The sequence below is a fragment of the Amblyomma americanum genome, chromosome 10, assembly GCF_052857255.1.
Source record: "Amblyomma americanum isolate KBUSLIRL-KWMA chromosome 10, ASM5285725v1, whole genome shotgun sequence".
NCBI classification, from domain to species: domain Eukaryota; kingdom Metazoa; phylum Arthropoda; class Arachnida; order Ixodida; family Ixodidae; genus Amblyomma; species Amblyomma americanum.
The window spans coordinates 5802284-5821718 of record NC_135506.1 but is presented as its reverse complement, the minus strand read 5'-3'; the positions used below and the strand labels follow the sequence as shown (position 1 = coordinate 5821718).

Sequence of the window (19435 nt, the reverse complement as noted above, 5' to 3'; positions counted from 1 at the left end):
GCGAAAAATACCCGGCGAAGAAATCCTGGAAAAAAAAAAGGGGGGGGGGTGCACCTATGTGTCGGCCACGATCTAAAAATCCTTGGCAATAGAGTTGTTTCTTTCCTTCTCTAGGTCACGTGACCTTGCGGCGTCATCACAACCTGCCCACCGGATTGTGTGCAAATTAACCACATTCACAGGTGGCAGTTAAATTAATGATTGGTCGCTCGGGAACAGCATACGGGGCCGTATACAAGGCCCACCGCTGGGAGCACCTGCCATCGCAGGGCAGTGGCCAATCGCTCAACTGCTGCACCACTGCACCAGGAGGGTATAAATGAGGACTCCCGCGCATTTATGAATGTAAAGACGAGAATGGCGAATTGCGCATATATGGGCATTAAACCATTCGACGACAGACGAACTAGTCCACCAGCCGCTGCCAACAAAGTTGCCGGTCTCACTGTCGTAATCACTTTGTCAGTCGTGACCTTTGCACACAGTCAGACATCAAATTCATTCCCTATAAAGAAATGCTTTTTTTCAGTGATCGCCTTTACAAATTACAAAAATTTCTTGAGGCATTCTATAGACTGTCTATAGACTTGTGTCTATAAAGTCTATAGATTCTCTATAGACAAATCCTAGAGAACAGTCTACTGGCAATGTATAGATTTATGGCCATACACTTTTAGTAGACTTTCTATGGAGTCTATTACAGTCTATACACTATGAATAGACAAAAAGAAATATCTGTAGGAAGACAATCGAATCTAAGACGTCCGTATATTATGAATACACAAAAAGAAATATCTATAGCAAGGCAGTAGATTCTATAAGTCTATAGACTGTCTTCAGACCATTTTTTGTAAGGGAGATTGCTGTAATTTAGAATCGACTTTAGTGCTCTGTACGTTGTCTTTAGACGAGCTATTTTATTGGCACGGGTGTAGCTTGGCACGCGACGCATGCTATAGCGCGAACAGGTGCGCCGAGTTTCCGTGTCGGTTTTACTTCATTTCTAAGCAATAGCTTCTTACAAGTAAGAAAGATAGTAAAAGCGACGCCGCCTTTCCCAGTGCACAAGCTTTTGTCACGTCTGGGACAAATGATACTTTTGGAGGAAAATAAAGAAGGGGTGGATCCTTCTTCGGCCGTTCCCCGCGCCACCGAATTATAGGCGCCTGCTATAGGGCAGATCTCCGATTAAAAGCGGGTGCCCAATTACCCGATAAAAGAGAGAAAAAGAAACTGCAGGGCTGCCACCTCGTTAATCCTGCAGCTCCAGCCGGCCAGCCAACGAGGCCGACAAGCGCGGCGTTTCAAGTCTTCTTTTCTTTCCTTTTTCCGCTATCGACTTCTGGAAGTAGCGGCTTGCGCTGCAGAAAGAGATCGTGCTCGCATGCGACTACTACTGCTGCGACTACTACCGGCGGTGGCGGGATTCGCTGCTGCAGCGAGCGGCTCGGGTGGCGGTCGTGTAGTAATTGCATTTGAGGCCATTCCTCTGCTTGCCTCCACTGGCTCGCCACGCACGCTTGGCTTGGCTTGGCCCGCTGCGGCGTTTCGGCGACTCTCTTCTCTCAAGAGCGGCGCACAACGCCGGGTCCCTCCGACGTGTCGCTTTCTTTCTTTCTTTCTTTCTTTCTTTCTTTCTTTCTTTCTTTTCTTTCTTTCTTTCTTTCTTTCTTTCTTTCTTTCTTTCTGTATGCGTCAGTGATCGTGTTTATACTGTTTCTTTCTCTTCTCTTGGCGCGCGGTTCGCCTTTGAGCGGAGCCACTAAGCCCACTTGCGGTGACCGCGACTGGCGAAGAAACCTTGTTAGAGTGGAGCATACGCGGACGTTTTCATTGCGCCGCCTTTTTTCAAAGCGTGCCCCGCAAAAAAAGGACAAACGGGCTATTCATCTTCCTCGGTGAAAGTTCAAAGACCGCCTTGTCCCTTGCCTTGTTACGCAGCACATTTGCCTGCCCTCTCGCCTCGCTGTATACACAACTCTTCTTCCGTGCATGTCGTCCCGCCGTCAGCTCATTTTCCGTGACCGGCGTTCTGCGACCTCTATGCTCTTATAACTCGGCGACCGTTACGATTTGGGGTACTCATCCGTTCTAATCGCAGGACAGGTTGGCCGCAAGCTTTAATTAGCTCTCCGCTGCGGAAGGCCAGGCTGTTGAACATTTTGCCCAATAGGCAGCAGCACCGAAGGGGGGGGGGGGGGGGGGGGGGGTTAAGGCCGCGCAAGTGGCATGCTTAGGTACGCTGTTGTAATATAATAGTCCTCAGATGTAAGGATCGCCTCGTTGTCATTAAGGTAACGGAGCGAAGAGGTGACCGCGGCTACTTTGCCACCCCACTGCCGTGCGCGGCTCATCTGCACTAAAGCCCTTGAATGCACCAAAAGTAGCCACATCACACCGCACAGCGAACGTGTTCACGCGACAGCGTTAAGGCTTCCCGTTCTGTACAAAATCCGGCGTCGTCGTCGTCGGTGTTGTCGGCGTTGTGAGCGGATAATCCCCGGAAAAGCACCCTAGGTGGACCACCTAGGTCACGTGACCTTGTGGCGCCGTCACAACCTGCCCACCGGACTGTGAGCAAACTGACCACCGTGGAAGGTGGCAGTTAAGTAATGACTGGACTCTAGAGGTTGCTCGGGAAGAACTACCTGGGTCGCACAAGTCTCACCGGTGGCAGCACCTGCAATCTCATGGCAGTGGCGCACCGCTTAACCACTGCGCCAGGAGTTGCATGAGGACTCCCAGGAATCTATGAAAGTGCGGAAATGACCAGTTTCACATATATGTGCATTCACTCTATAACGCTGTTACGTCACACCATTTAACGCGGTAACTCTATGTACACGTTCCGAGCATTCTTAGAAACTTCAAATTATTATCCTGTGCGGCCGATTGCCCTACTTAAATGGGATTAAACGTTCCGGCTCCCGCCTTTTTTAAAACTCAACGCGGTAGGTATAGGAGGAGTCTACCAACGCGTCAGCCAGTCCAGCCGTGGCTTGCCGCTCTGCCAACGGCGGAGTCATACATAAATCAAAGAGTCCATGTGTATTTTTATTTCCGTGGGCCTAATTTGCGGCTGTATTGTCTGTGACTGAAGCTGTTTATTCACAGAAACCTAAAAAAAATAACAGTGAATGCGAAGCTGCCACTGGGACTGGCTGAAACGCATTCCACGCGTTGGTTGACTCCGCCTACTTACCGCGGTCAGTTGAAAAAAAGGTGGGAGCCGGGGACGTTTAATTCCATTTAATTAGGACAATCGGCCGCACAGGATAATAGTTCGTAGTTTAAGAATGCCTGCAACGTGTAGATGGAGCTCCCGCGCTCTTTAGTGCACCTTTAACTGCGTCTCCTAAAATTTTGAAACCGGCCATATTCTCTCGAGCAACTAACGCTGCAGCAGCGGCCGCGAGTCCTGTACCTCCCGCTTGGGAGTTATGCCCGAGGCGTGCCGATTTAGTCACAATGAAGGGGGGAGGGGGGGATTCTCTCTCATCCAATATATCAACATGGGCGCTATGTGACAGCGCTCGTGGTTAAGTATTCTATGCATGCCATCTACCCACGTACAATATTTGTCTTAGCATAGCGCGCACTTAAGCACGTAGGCATGTGCCGGATTACCGGTTGCTCGCTGCGCGGCCAGGTGGGGTGCACACCTGCCACCGCGCGTGCGCAGAAGATCATTCGTTAATCCGATGCATGCCTACGTGCCTATGACTGCCTCCGGGATCGGCCTGGGCCATTATACCGCGCGTCTTTTCTATCCTGTCTTTCTATCCCATCTTTCAACTCTTCTACCATCTGCACGTGGTAGCGATTGTGGCTCGGCTTGAGCCAGTGGGCAGGCCTGTGCATTTTCCTTTTCTTTCTTCCTGGCAACAACAGACAGACAGACGTGCCTATGTCTGCTGTATGTTGAAACTCTCCATTACCTGTGACAGGTATCGCAGGAAGAATAAACAAAGAAATGAGGGATCTTTATTAGGTTTAAGGAATGCTACGGGGAACCTTCATGCTCCTGGGACTGTGCATGGGCAGCTGCGATTTCTGGCTTACAGCTTGAGGTGCGGTGTATGCCAGCTGCTATGTCTGCACGATGTGCTGGAGGCGCTTCGTCTAAGCCTGCCCTTCTGAGCACCGTTTGCACAGCGTTACCACATGTACTACCAGGCCGTACATTTTACACATGGGGTACCGCTGGTATGTACAGTACTCACGGATTGAAATAGGACATTCGGAGCGCTAGCCTTGCAGTGCCACGCAGGCATGTGGTAAACCACAGGCCGGCTGATTGGCTACTGGAAGGAACAATTCTGCTTTGTAGATGTTCTCCCTCTCACGCCATACCACAATGCACCACCTTGGTTCCATGAGCGTCTACGGGCGGCGCTCCATGAAGCGACGGCCACGCGCTCCGAATGTCCTATTTCAATCCGTGAGTACTGTACGTAGCAATGTTCATGTACCGCGGTGCTTGTGTCCTGTGGTGGCGAGAACTTATCGTCGCCTAGCACGTTCATGACGTGCGGCGCACGGCGTGTATAAATCAATCGCGCCTCGAAGAATAGATCTGGCCCTCGTGTTCTCTTCTGCATTGCTTTGATTGAGTTGCTTGCGTTGTTTTGCTCACATGTGGGCCGTGGATTTGCCCGGAGCGCCCTGCCGTGGTCGGAAGCTGCAGCTCTAAGCTGTTAACCAAGCCTTCAATGGTTTAGCCTTCGCGTATCTTCCTTTCCCCTCTGTGGCTTTCTTCCATACTCACTGCCTTGAATGCCGTCACCCTATACGCAAATCTGCATCAGATCCGACCTTGCGCACAGGCGCGCGGGGGCAGGTGCTGCGTCGTAAACTGCAGTAGCAGCACCGGGAGGAACCGCTAAACAACCCCCCCCTCCCACCTAGACGTGAGCGCGTCACTTCGCCGCCATGCGGGGAATGTTAAACACGGCTTCCCTCAGGCGCGCGCCGTGGCCGATCGGCCAGGCATTTTGCCGGCTTTCCGCGGCCTTCGGGAAAGCTTATTTCGACGCGCGCCCGGCTTTTGTGCTGCCGCTCAAACGAGGACGCTGTCAATCAAAGAATGAAGCCCGAGTGGTAAGGCTGCTCTCTCCCATCCTCTCACTTTTCGTCTCCTGGCACGCTCTGTCTTCGCGGCGCGGCGATAATGCAAACGTTGCTTGTTTCGGTTTGTGTCCGCTTCGCAGAAAGGCGAGCTTCCGAACGCGCGAGTTAATAGCCGCGCACTGTTCTTGCTTTGATTGTAGATTGCTCCGTGCATCTCGATATATACAGCTTTGTGTGCATCGTTGTGTGTGTAGCCTTCATCCGAAGAGGTCGGCTGCTGTCTTCGTCGTCTGCTGCTTACACGCGGGTCGTTTTCTTCTTTCAAGACGTGTTGTGTGCATCCCTGTGGACGGTGTTCATTGTTGCCTGCCTCTCGCTTTCGCTTTTCGTCAGCATCACTCTGTTGTCGGCGGACAGGGATAATGCGCGGGAAGGGCCCCGGGATTGCTCCATGGACAGGCACTTCGGAGGTGGGGGCCCGCCCACCGATGCGCAGAGGCGCGCGAGGATCCAGCGCTGCTAGCAGCGCTTTTCTTTCTTCTTCATCTCCCTCTTGTCTCGCACGCGAGCCGTCCGATTGGCTTCCATCGGTTGCCTTGAGTCGAGTCGGCGGCAGGCTGCATCACATGCGTGGGATCGTACGTGTTTTCCTTTGGCCCCATCATCATCGTCATCAGCCTGACTACACCCACTGCAGGACAAAGTCCTCTCCCATGTCTCTCCAATTAGCCCTTTCCTTTGCCAGCTGCGGCCTCCGTATCCCGACAAAATTCCTGAATCTCATTCGCCCACCTAACCTTCTGCCGCCCCCTGCTACGCTTGCCTTCTCTTGGAATCCACTCCGTTACGCTTAAGGACCAGCGGTTATCTTGCCTTCGCATTACATGACCTGCCCAAGCCCATTTCTTCCTCTTGATTTCGACTAGGATGTCATTAATCCACGTTTGTTCCCTCACCCACTCTGCCCGCTTCCGGTCTCTTAACGTTACACCTATCATTTTTCTTTCCATAGCTCGCTGCGTTGTCCTTAACTTGAGCTGAACCCTTTCCGTTAGCCTCCTGAGTTAAATCGGGAAACATCAGAGGATGGGGCACCCTGTACATGGTAGTGCCTGCGAGGCCTTTAAGACCTAACCTGGAGTCCGAATGAGCTTCACGATGGTACCGGGATTACCGATCGAACTAAAGGAATGGGCACTGATCGCCCACTAGGATGCTGACAGGATCACGGAGCGGGCTCCAGGATTAAGCATCATTCGGCCACCAGGAATACACGCCAGGATTGCGGATCCTGAAGATATCTGAGGTTACTCGACGCGCTGAATGAATTTAGGATAGGAAGATTCATATTATTGTATCTGCTTTTAACCCTTCACCATTACAAGCCCCACGGTGAAGAAAAAGTGACCGGCGTTGTCCGGCGAAGTTTTAGTGTTCACTTGCCTCCCACCTGCCACGGCTGGCAGGTGGCAAAAGGGAGAGGAGGGAGAAGAACCCCCCAATAATGTCTTTTGTAAAATTCGTAATGGCTAATAAGAAAATATGAAGACAAGACAAGAAGTAGAGGAGAACCAGAAATATCATGGAGAAGATGTAATGCTAACGGTCTGTCATCGCATAATGATCAATAAGCGCCCCAGTAACTTTTAATCTGATTTGCTTGCGAACGGGCTCTTCTCGCTCGAAAAAAGAAACGAAACAAGTCTATGACGACATTTCGTTTTGCAAAATAAAAAGGCAGCGGTGTTGATATGCGAGTCCCTTGTGAAGAATGCAGATGGAGATAAACTCAAGAAAGAGGGCCGAAAAGGGAGTTTTATGGCATCTTTCTGGCGCTTGAAGTCTTGTTTTGGCACGTGCTCCAGCGCAGCCGTATTTACACTGGTACAAGCAGACTGGCAATACGAAGACATGTCCAACACAAAATAGCCACTGGCGAGGAAGTTGGACAATGATCAAGAAAGTTCTCCGTGTGTTGTCTACCACGCGACCAATGTGTAACTGCAATTGCGACACCGATCTCGCCTGCGACGCCGGATAACGGCCAAACCCTCGGGCAGAGCGAATGCCACTGGGTACGTTTAGCACCAATCAGTCACCTCAATCTAGCCTCAAGGAGGTGTTGGCCACCGCGTACGATTTATGCGGCGCGAATATACGATGTGGGCATTTTCTGCTTGAAATACTCGTTCTCTTTTTTGTAACCGGCTACTCGATCCGCGTCGAGTAGATGAGTTTTTGAATTTTTAAGGAGTAAGCCGTGCTAGGCTCGTGAGTATAGTGGACGGAAGTTTGTCACGGGACATAAGTTGTCCGCGTGAACTGTCACTGAAGAGTTCATAAGCAGCATGTATGTGTAATGAAATAAAAAAAAACTTAAAAAATAAAATAAAAATAGAAAATAATAAAAGGAAATAATAATAAGGAAAATAATAAAAATTCGCGGTGGTTTAGCTATGGTTACACCTGGAGTGACGCGGTAGCTACAGCTGGCCGAGTGGAACTTGGTCACGTGGCCAAGTTCCACTCGGCCAGCTGTAGCTATCGCGTCACTCCAGGTTTGACCAGAGCTAAACCACCGCGAATTTTTATTATTTTCATTTTTACTTCGCTATTTTTATTTTTCCTTTCTTTTTATTTTTGTCTTTATTTCGTTACATCAACCACGTGATCAGCCACGGCACCGCGCCGCCGGCTGCTGTTCCGCACCACGTGAGCAACCACGTGACAGCGTGGCGGTGCAGCCACAGGGTTGCAGCGCCGCCACGCTAAAGGCTCGGAATGCTACCGTAATGTAGCTATCGCTACACAAATTAAAAAAATAAAACAAAAACAGACAACAAAAATGCAACAAAGATTTAGGATTAAAAAACGGAGGGAGAAAGAGACGAAAGGAAAAGGCTTTCGCATTTCCGCTTTTAAGCACACTTCAGTCCAACCCTGTAATTTTTTTTAGTCCCCTCAGCCCTCACGAAAATAAGTTATGTTCTATTCAGTTCCACGCTAATGAACCAGGGGAGGAGTATGGAGTGAACTGAAATAGAATGTGCGTACTGCGGATGGCCAGGAACACCTTGCCCGTATTAATTCCTGTTTTTTAGATTCTGCTGTTATAACTTGGTTGGGTTGCGGCCGCAGAGCCAGCAGCCCACGCTTGGGAATCTTAGCAGAACATGGTTATCGACCCTATTTATTTATATGTTTAAAAATATCGCTGTCTTTCTCTCTTGCTACGCGGGCCGCGCCCGAAGAATGAGGACGTTATATAGGTATAAAAATAAAACGACCGCCTTCCTTAACTTTGCAGCACAGAAATTTTACTCTGCGTATGATGTTCCGCCGTATCGAGACGTCTGTCTTTGTAACACTTGGAGAAATGAAATGTAAAGTGCCGTTGAGTGTACGGAATTTGTCCCCATTTCTATCCTGGCGCAAAGGAAAGATAGCGTACCCTGTTCTAACAGTGCGCAGTCTAGCAAAACGCTTGCTTCGTTCAAATATATTTTCTTGTTTTATATAAGCTGTCCGTTACTCTCACGTGTGGTAGCAAGCGTGGCTTCACATTAGGAATGAAAAGCATATCTTGCCTCACGTGATCATCTCCATCACTTTGACCTCGTTATTCCGCGCGTCCCAAGCAAGGGACGCTGCCAGTTTAGTGAATGTAACGTAGATAAATAGACGTGCGGCGTTTTTTTGTGGTCGTGAGGCCTTTTGCGCCATCTGACGGTGCCTTGTGGTCTTCCATCTTGCAGGCGAAGCCATCCACTTAGCCCGGGACTTCGGTTACGTCTGCGAGACCGAGTTCCCTTCCAGACAAGTGGCGGAGTACCTGTGTAGAAATCACGCCGAACCAACCGACCTCTACCGCAGAAAAGAAGTGCTGCTTGCCACAAAGTGAGTCACTCTTCTTTCGTTTTTTTTTTTAACCTTGTCCCTTCTGTGGGTGTGCGCGAGGCCTTGCGACCGTACGGCGTTCGTCATGGCAAATCGCGCTTAACGTAACTTGTTTACGCAAAGAGCGCGTGTATACAAGTGGCGCTTCCTTTTACCGAACGTGAGAGTGCATGCCGGGATAAGCAGAATTCACTTTCTGAGAATGTATGCAATTCCTCTCTGCGGGTGTCTACATCTCAACTATCTTCCCGACGGCATGTTATCCGATGCGGGCCCTGCTCCTGACTAGAGCGGCTGAAGAAATTGAACTTGCAGTTACTCTACGTCTGGCATACAGTACCCTTTGCTTTTTTATTATTTTAGTTAGACAAATGTGTCGCAAGGCGTAGATTTAGAAAGGGGAGGACACGCAAGAGAAATTTACGAACGGGGACAATTTTCGCTAAGGAAGCCACAGCATTGTTTGTTGCGATTATCCATCGTCCACATTTCATGGTCGCATTCACGCTTCCACAATAGGCCGGCCTCTCCGACGAACCGCTCTTGTCTGCGAATGGCACGACACGCACCTGACGCCCCATGCACTCAATGACGCATTAACGTAGACAACCTCTAACTGCAAGAGTGTGATAGTGTGGCTGTAACAGTCTTGTTGAGACCCGTGTGTCGTACCGAAGATGCGGCTGCATATATTTGGTTTGGTTTATGGGGGGTTTAACTTCCCAAAGCGACTCACGCTATAAAGAACGCCGTAGTGAAGGGCTCCGGAAATTTCGACCACCTGGGGTTCCTTAACGTGCACCAAAATCGCACAGCACACTGGTCTCTAGAATTTCGCCTCCATCGAAATTCGACCGCCGCGGCCGGGATCGAACCCGCGTCTTTCGGGTCAGCAGCCGAGCGACGTAACTACTGAGCCACCGCGGCGGCTTGCGGCTGCATATATGTCGGACGTGCTGCACTCAGAAGAAATAAGCCGGTACATGTCATTAAACGCGCACAAACCTGCCACGAAAGAGTGATTTCACCGACCAAAAGGCTTTCGCAACTGACTGTTCAATTTCAATGCCTACAGGCTCGAATTACGCTAACATTACAGAGCTAGTTTTGGCACACGTCTGATTGTTTGCTTTGTATATCTATTTTTCACTGCAAATCGGTCACCCAGCTCCGTAGACCTTTTTGCGAACATCTAATTCCGTTCTTTTAATATATCCTCCATGTGAAATGGGACAACAGCATTGATAATGTGATGATTGGGGCTCTTTTATTTTGGGTTTTTTAGTCCTCATTGGCTAAAATTAATATTTGCTTTTGTAGCCAGGCGAAATGTCTTGCGTAGGTTTATGGCGTTCTACTTCCAGTAGCTTACATGTGCACTTTGCTAAAGTACTTCGCTATGCAGAACTGGCGGGGGTCGATAACCTTTGAGAGCTAGCCGCTGTTCATTTTTATTCCCCTCTCCCAACAGAATCCTTTAACGGGCATATTAAGCTACAAGGCGCGCTGGCATTTTCAGAGGGCGTTGCCTTATTGGTCTCTCATTACGTGTCACTCGGCTGATGAGCACTATCGCGTTGCAGCTCCAAATTGAGCCCGTCGCTAAAGATTGTGATTCTTCAGCAAGGGGGCGACGCTGCTGCGACCGTGTTTAGGTGAACGTCGATGCTTGTACTTAAGCGTACGACAGAAATATTCATGCGTCCTTCCGCAACTCGTTTTGCCTTTATACGCTTTTTGTTCGCTTCGTAATTCTCTTTTTTTCCATCTCGCAGTGTCGGGTAGCGCAGCGCTCGTCCCCTTTAGATCGGTGACCTTTCGGAAGCCCACTAATTGCTCCCCGTCGTGGCTTGGCTTGGCTTCCTAACATCACACGCAAGGGCAGCCAGAACGCGCGGCGGCTTATACACACATGCAACGACGGCTACTCTGCCAGCCCGCTGGAAATGCGGCCAAACCGAGCGCACGGCTTCGTCTTCTTCTTCGTCGGGAGCCGTAATAACTCCCCTGATTGTAATTCAGAAGCGCTCGCGGTATTTATTGCAATTACTGGTCCCGAAGACCGCGCGACATTTAGGCGGCGGCAGCGGCCATTTTACGCAGAGCCGCGTCGTGCCGATGGCTCAGCCGCTAGACAAACGACTATCTGCTTCCTACGGGGAGCGAGGGCCGTGGAGGCGAGTGCCGCCACCTAGCGGCCGCTCGCCAAAACTCTGGCGCGCCTCTCGGTCGGGCGGGAAATGAACGGAGCAACAAGAAAAGAGAAACTCGCTGATGGATGTGAATAATAACGGCGGGCGCGGCACAGACCCTGTTATTAGGTCCGCTTAGCGTTTCTTTTCCTCTTTCCTCATTGGCCGAGGTGATTACGTCGTGTAGGGGCAAAAATGTTGGATTGGTCAACAGTCTTTTCTTCCCTGTGTTTTTCTCTTCTTTTTCATTTCAGGTGTCGCGGGCTTTCTGTAAGTCTTTCGTCCGCTTGCCTGTCACCTTTAGTTGTTGCTTCGCTCCGGTGTACCCACAGACAGACAGTCGTAATCGAAACTTCAGACGTTGTTACCGAAATTGTTGCCTCGCCTGGCACACGGAGACACGGCTGGCGAATCCTTAGCGGCCGGGAACTGGTTTTTAGGGCTGATGCCTCCCTGGATTCTGCGAATGATTTGGCATTGACCCGCGCTCTCCCATTATTGCCCAAGTGGCTTCCCGGTGAAAGGAACGTCGTTCCAGGCTTCAAATTTTCTGCAGCGAGACGCCCGTGTTGGCGCATTAATGCTCAGGTTGCGTGCCTTACCGGAATAAGGCGGCGAGTGTTGTTGGGCATGGCCGCCACACTGACTTCCTTTCCTTTCATCGAGAGAAGCAATGACTGTTTTTGTCTGTGCAGTTAGACTTGCAGATTAAGCCGGACACTTAGAGGGGAATAGCTGATTATTCTTCCAGCACTGACAACAGCCCATGTATGGCATGAACTGCTGCCGCATAATCTTTCTACAGCATTTGTCCATCTAATGCTTCATATCGCCCCACTTTTTAAAATAATAAATGGGAACAAGTGCTGCATTTCTATTTCCTCTAACGCAAACTGGGTGGAAATAAAATTGCTTTTTGGGGAAAGGAAATGGCGCAGTATCTGTCTCCCTTTAGCCGTATAGTACATACATGAAGTCTGGGTAAGAATTTTTAGATTTAAATTTGACTATCAGGACGGCTGGAAAAATTTCAGACGCTCCTAATCAGCTCTTGTAATGCATCTAGTCTGTTCTTGCTTCTGTTGTCCGCTATGAAAGTGAAAGTGTCAGTGTTCCGTGTTTCGTTTTGCTTTTTTTTTTTGCTTTGCTTGCCTTTTAATGCAGTGTGAACTTTGGCGCTGCCTAAAAACGTGTGATAAGAGGAATGGCTTGGGCAGCTTCCTTTGATAGTCTCAAGTTATCAGTCAATGGGTTTTTTTTTTGTATTGCTGCAGCTGTGTTGGAACTGACTCAGTATTAAATTTTTTAGATACAGATGGGAGAATAGAAAGAGGAATAAACATTTTATTCAGGACATAAATGAAGATCTCTCTAAATCTTGCGCCTGGTTGACTGAGGCGGGCTAGTCCTCTAGCTGTGCCAAATACAGCCACGCACTTAATGGAGGGGTTGATGGGGAGAGGGCAACAGTAAAGGAGAAAACCCAGTGTTGTAGGGTGCGAAGAACTGGGTAAGTTGGTTATATTGATTTTATTGGCGCAAAAGCAACTGAGTCTATGATGCGCCAAACACAAGGTTAGAGCTTTTGTTAAAGGAGACGCTTTTTATACCTAGAGTTTGTTTAAAACATTGGCCTCTCTGAGAAACTCAAAAATACTTGAAAAATCAACCAGTGCTCGATCACATAAAAGCAACATGGGGTGCAATCGAATGTATTCATTGTAGAATGTTCTAAACTATTTTTTCCTGAGTTCAAGTCTTGTACGTAAAATAAAAATGTGGTTTACTGTGAGTTCATCGCCACACATTTTGCAGAGAGGTTTTCCTTGTTTTGTCAGCAAGAAGTTGTGTGTTAGGTGTGTGTGTCGAATGCGTAGTCGCCGACATCAAATAACTTCAGTATAGCGTTCTCGATGTCTACATGACTTCCATTCTCCTAGAAGGGGCTTTATAGAATGCAGTTTGTTCGAAGAACGGAAGGAACAGCAGCAGGCTCTCGTTATATACGACGCTTCATAACTTGGTTCCCGTTCACGTTGCCTTTGCAGGGGCATGGTAAAAGAGTTCGTGGACTTGCTGAACCAGGACCGGTCCCCGCTGTGTAACACGCGGCCGCAGAACATTCTCGAGCCCAACATACAGCGCCACCTGACGCACTTCTCGCTCATCACGCACGGCTTCGGCAGCCCGGCCATCGTGGCCGCGCTGACGGCCGTGCAGAACTTCCTGAACGAGTCGGTCAAGTACCTCGAGAAGCAGATCAACAGCTACCCGGGTGGCACGACCCACCTGGGCTCCGTAGACCCCAAGAAAGAAGACGCAAAGAAGTAGGCCGCTGCCGACGCCCGTCCGTAGCCGTAGCCGCTTCGTTGTGGCTACCCCGCCTTGCTCTGTGACACAGCCTGCGGATAGTAGCCGCGAATGAAGTCCTTGGAACACCGCTGTCCGGTTTACAGGCTCCGGGAAACGGTGAATGCAGTTAGTGGGCCCTTGCTGCCGTATATACCTCTCGCTCAACTTTCAGCTGCGAAGTAATACGAAAGGAATAATTACCCCATATCTATTATATATCTTCCGCACCACTGGATACGATTTGAATCACAGTAAAATACCCTCAGGGGTGCATCGACAACGGTTACAAATCCTTTAATTGCCAGCGCTTAATTCAGAAAGGAATCTGCCATCCGCCTTTCTCGCGAGCAAGTTGTTGTGGACATTTGTCCGTGTAGGCCGGTAGCATGGGTGTTAAGCTTTCGCAGGCCAATTGGAGTAGCTCTGAAGGCTAAGTGCAGTTACCACCACCGACCGTAAAAGTCTACTTGGCAGGAACACATGAGCTCGGGCGCATGCTTGCCCGATTATTACGTGGAATCTTCCAGGCGTCAAGATAAACGCAACGTCTCGGAAGATCACACTACAGCGGATGCCGTGGCAGATCAAGACACACCGCGTTGACGCACGTTGCCCATAGCGCCTATAGTGCGGTTGTTTGTATCAAGCATTACCAGGCTGGAGAGAGACTTAACTTTTCAGAAAATTGACAACATAATATTCATGATGTGCAACGCGCAAATGAGTATGGCGGATTCCGCAAAATCAAACCGAAGTAGGTGTCTATGCACGGCCTGCGCAGTCATGACCAGACTTCTCCCAGTCTACATTATGTGCCATAGCACCGTTTCCCAGAGACTGCAGCCGACCGTGGTGTACCGGAAAATTTTCTCCGGCTTCTCTACGACGAACGCCAAGACCTCTCCTGTGAAGTGCAGATCGCTTAATGTTTGCCTGCCTGCTTTGCCGCCACTGATGGTGCTGCTGTTGTGCTTAGTTATAGGAGTTAAAAACAGGAGGACGCGCAGAAAAGGCCCTCTCGCTTACACGGTGCGCGAAACTCCTGTTTCTTGAGCAGTCAGAACAACAAAAGGAATGTCGAAGTCTTTTTAATATCAAGCTGAATATTATGCCACAGAAATCAAATCAGTTTATCTGACATGATCTTAAGATGGCTCCAAGCAGCTTGTCGTTAGGCAATCAGCAGAAAGTTTTCCTTTCTGTGAATTTTTTTTCACCTGAACTGCATCACCAATTAACTTAATTATTTTATTAATACGGCCGCGAAAAAAAAATGAAGTCCATTATGTTTTTCTTGGTTTTAAAGACTGTTGGTTTCTTTTAGATAGAGACACTTATTTTGATGTGAAATTATTTCAGCGGCCTCAATATGTCTATCCTTGTCAGGTGTCTAAGATACATTCCATAGCTGCGGTCTAGCATCAGAAATATCAGGCACGTAGAATCTCTGAAACTTTTTAGGAGGCGTTTTCAGGCCATCAGTAACAGTAACACATATAGAGAATAAAAGCTTTGAGCACAAAGCTAGCACCTACCCAGCAAGGATTTCTTCAGCAACACTCACAACAGCAGCGCACACGCCAGTACCAGTGGCATAGCAAATGCCTTAGAGAGCGCGAGGCTGGTGGCGCCCTCTGTCGTTGCGCCGTAGAGTCACTATTGCACCGTACCGCTTCAGTGCTGTGATAACCGACGATCGGGCAATGGAATGGGGCCGGGACAAGTGCGGCTCAGAGCGGCAGGAACAGTGACGTGTGTGGGGCCCCGCTTCGGACCATGGGGCGGCGTGCCGTGTGGGACCCTCGTATTAGCGCGCGACCTCTTCTTCTGTCTTCTCTCTTCGCGTCCCCACGTAATGGACAGTGACCGTCTTTACCCCAGAAGTGAGCCGAGACTGCAGTCACCTCCGAGCCATTATACAGTGTGTCGGAAGTTTTTTTTTTTCCCTCAAGTCCGGAGGGGCCGTCTTCGGAGCCACAGGGCGCATGAGACCTGTGGCGCCGTCATCTCCTCCTGGGTGCCATATGTGTGCATGTCATGGACGTCCCTGCGGTCATGTGCCACAGCCATCGGACCCCGCCCGCCATTGAGCCTTCGTTGGGGTCCTTCGCCAGCGACTGGAGGGCGAGGTCCCCACCACGAAGCCTGCTGGGGGGTCGGAAGCTCAAATTGTTGCCAAAGCGAGAATTCTCGCCCGTTTGACCCACGGACACAGATCGAATCTGCATCCCTTGTCGTGAATCTTCTTTTTTATTTTATTTTTTGCCCTATAGTCCGTCGTTTGTTGGCCCATGGTTGGTCAACTGTCGCTCTCTTGTACTCACCTGAACTCTTCAACTTCTTCATCTTCTTCGATGTGTTCTCGTCACTTTGCAAACTCTTCGCTCACTGTCTTCTCAGTGTGTTTCTCAAGGTGGGCTTCCTGATGCCAGAACGGGAAAAAAGTTTCTATTATACGCTCAAGGTACATATTGAGACTCCTACTTTCACATAATCGCCCAAGTTATTCGCCAACCTGTTAATGTCCATGCCAAAACGGTACAGATCAAGCTTGGACAAATATTCGTGCGGCTAAGTAGACGGGATGTAATATATTATTAAATATTTAAACTACTGATTTGTAATGTACAAAACAAAATGAACTTTTTTCTCCGCTCTTTGCCGAGTTCACCTTTGTTCGCAAGATGTGGCGCCCTCTAGGGAGTGCGCGAAAAATCGCATCCTACACAGAAAACTGGCTGAAAATAAATGCTTGTAAATGGCACAGGCGCGTTCCACTTCCAGGGTATGCCAAATGTGCATGTGATGTGGCAGGAGTGTGCATGCGCGGTGCAAGCTGGCGGTTAGCTTGCAACCAGCGGAGCTCGGGAGAGGGCAGAAGAAGAGACGTGCGCATGCGCAGAGCGGACGTCTGAATTCGGTTAATTGGCAGTAAAGCTCAGCCTTACGTGTTACCAATAGATGCGCCCTTACTATGACCCATTAGAAGACCGGGGCTGATGTCTTGTTGTAGACTTTAATTACAACCTCTGAAATGTTTCTTAAAGCACCCGTTCTGGCTGATGGAATGGCCACCTCCAGCGCCCTATGGCAAACTGAAGGCAATAATTATCAAGCAATGCACTTCTTGCGTGTCGTACCTAGTGGCTGTGTGAAATGTTTCCTTACAGTGCTGTACCATGCACGAACGGCGAGTGATAGCAAATGGAGAGAAAGAAGGAGGTAGCACGTCTTTCCTTTTGTGTCACTTAAGTCACAGTATTTATGTCGCCGTCGCTTTCAACGGCGCGACAATTGCTCATTAGATGCTGAATTAATTCTCATCTTGATGTCGATGTGCAAGAAATATTGTGGGGCGGTGCGAAACACATATATTTATTGGTGAAACACTGTGTTCATATCTTTTTTATTGTCCAGTTGGTCTTAAATCTTCTGCACTATTTGTATGTCTTACTCCTTTCTGAGGCATGCTTTTTGTTTTTTTGTGGTTATGCCTTTGTTTCAGAAAATATTTTTTGTGTTCTATAAACACCCAAGGTGCAATACATGTTTAATGAATGCATGGCCACACAGTCGACGTAGCCACGCTGTGCGCTTTATTTTTATTTAGTTTATCCTCTGCTTTCATTCGCTCATACAACTGTTGCTGGCAACCTTTGAAAGTTTTCATTTCAGCGCTTCATGTTCACATAAGGCGGCAGCCAGTATTTTTTCCTTTCTGCCACGTCCGAATTGCATTTTGTTTTGAATTTTGATAATGCAAACTACCTCAGTCGCCACCCGAAATTGTCGGAAACCTTTGGTGGCTTTTAAATTTACTGGAGAAGGTCTGGATAAACTAGTGCATTTAGTGATACACTTTACAATGTTCACACATCACTTAATGCGCTGAACGCATGCTTTCAGCTTTGCAGCATGGTAATTCTCTCTTTCATCCACTTTTGGTCGTTGCATCAACGCAGGAAATCTTTCACAGCATTCGCTTCATTTTTGTTGAATGCCACTTTATTGAGTTGAGAACCTTTGTGAATTTACGACCACTTCACATGAACTTCTCGACTGCTGCGGCTATCGTAATGATCCTGTACTCGCATTTTGTTAGCTGTCTTCGGTCGCAAAACAACTTGAGTCAGTTTGCTTAACTCTTTAGAAGCACGCCACAGTGGCACACTGACAAAGATTTTGCGCTTGATTTTCTTGCGAGACTTTGTATTAAGGCTTAATACCAAATTTGTTCAAAGTGCCCCGCCTCTAGGGTGGTGCTAATCTGGTCCGAATAGCAAAGATACTTTTTATCTTTTTTTTAAGATTACAGCAGCAATGCCCCATGGTATACCAAATCTGTTTTAGTATTGCGCAATACATGACATCATAACGCTGATTTTCATTCCCACCAAAGAATATGATGTGGTCAGCTTGGCTCTTCACGCTGCTTTTTAAATGCCGCCGGGTCTTCTTCCTTTAATTCGTGTTTGAACTGCATGCCATGATTTAAAAATATATCTTCAGTGCTTGTATATTTTAACATACCACAGCATATAGGCTGCCTCAGCGTGCCGCAATCTTTGTGTAAATATTACCTGTATATACGAAGAACGCTTCTGTCGAGATTTTAATCCATTAGCTGCTTTCATCTACTCTGATACCCAGTTTGCAGCCACTACTTTTTTTTTCACGGCGTCTCTTTAAATCATTCGAGAGGTATTATTTAAGGAATGCTCAATGCCCTGCATTTACATTTTCTTTCATTTTTTTTTTGTCTGGATGGGTACAGTTGCTCTCAAGATATATAATGCGCTTGGGCGTGCAAATGAATGTACATACGACGAGCACAGAACACTGGCGGTTTCATGTTAACGCAGTATTATTGTCATACCGTATTTAGACGACAGAACAATCAGCCTCCCTTGCCTCTAACAAATGTGCTTTGCCGAATCCAATATCTCTTGTTTGTTTTTTTAATATATGTCGCCTTGCAGATCTTCCGCCGCAGATGTTTTTACGATTCGGAAAAGTCATACCTATCTGTTTTAAGTGAGACATACTCATATTTCCTTATTCATTTTCTTCTTTAACTTTTTCTCTGTAACGTTCAGCCGGCTGTGTTACAACTTGCTCAGTTAACTGAAAAACGATTAGCTGCTCTGTAACACCTCTCTGCCTCCTTCACGAACAAGCTAACAAAGCTTCCCGTGTCTAGTTTTCGTTTCCTTTTTTTTTTTTTGTGCAGAAGCAACTCGGGAAAACGTTAAGCCTTTCCCGCCAGCCATCATCTCGCCTTTCTCAATCTTGAGTTACGCCCCATGCGAGTGCCGACGACAGGCTTCAATTACAATGCGCTACGCGTCACATTTGTCACATTAAGCACTGGGCTGAGCCTCGAGACGTTCCGGGAAGTCTTCTCAGCCTTGTCTCATAGGTTGCCGTCTTGGCAACGATCCAGACTGCATGCATCTCCCGTTCCCTTCGCGCGTTTTCGTCTCCTCTTCGTCAATCGGTATTCGTTCGGAGCAGCAGTAATTTACATATCAATCCTCTCACGAAAGATTCTAGTCGGTAAAGAAGTACCACTTGTGTGCGAGGTATTTTGTTTTAATCGTTGTTTTCAATCTCATACGACATCACTTAGGGGGAACTCAGTGCTGAGCTGGCCCATAAGGCTCGAACATCAGCGCGGACGTTGCGAGTAACGCTGGTCTTGCATTCTAAGATCCTGACTTCGACCAAATTAGCGTGAGGAAATGAGTATTAGTAGTAAATGGCAACTTCTGTCGCTGTGCACTTAGATAAGGAAGCAGACTTTCTTTTAATCTGGTGTGTGTCACTTTTCTCCATCGTTGCAAGGTTGTCCTGGTGCGTTTGCGTCCACCCTTTTTTTTCCTAAACTGGAGAGACTTATGTTTAAGACAGATGCGCGACATTGG

General features: G+C 48.3%; 1 protein-coding gene across 2 annotated transcripts in view; it reads left to right on the top strand.

Annotated features, from left to right (window-relative positions):
- TfAP-2 (transcription factor AP-2) overlaps positions 1 to 18743 on the top strand; it is a 181944-nt gene extending 163201 nt beyond the window's left edge. For both annotated transcript variants that reach the window (XM_077642024.1, XM_077642023.1), the window contains exons 6-7: positions 8826 to 8967; positions 13208 to 18743. In XM_077642024.1, coding sequence (XP_077498150.1) covers positions 8826 to 8967; positions 13208 to 13490 — 425 coding nt within the window. In that variant the 3' untranslated portion in view covers positions 13491 to 18743. The remainder of the gene's footprint in view (positions 1 to 8825; positions 8968 to 13207) is intronic.
- Positions 18744 to 19435: the final 692 nt, after the last annotated feature.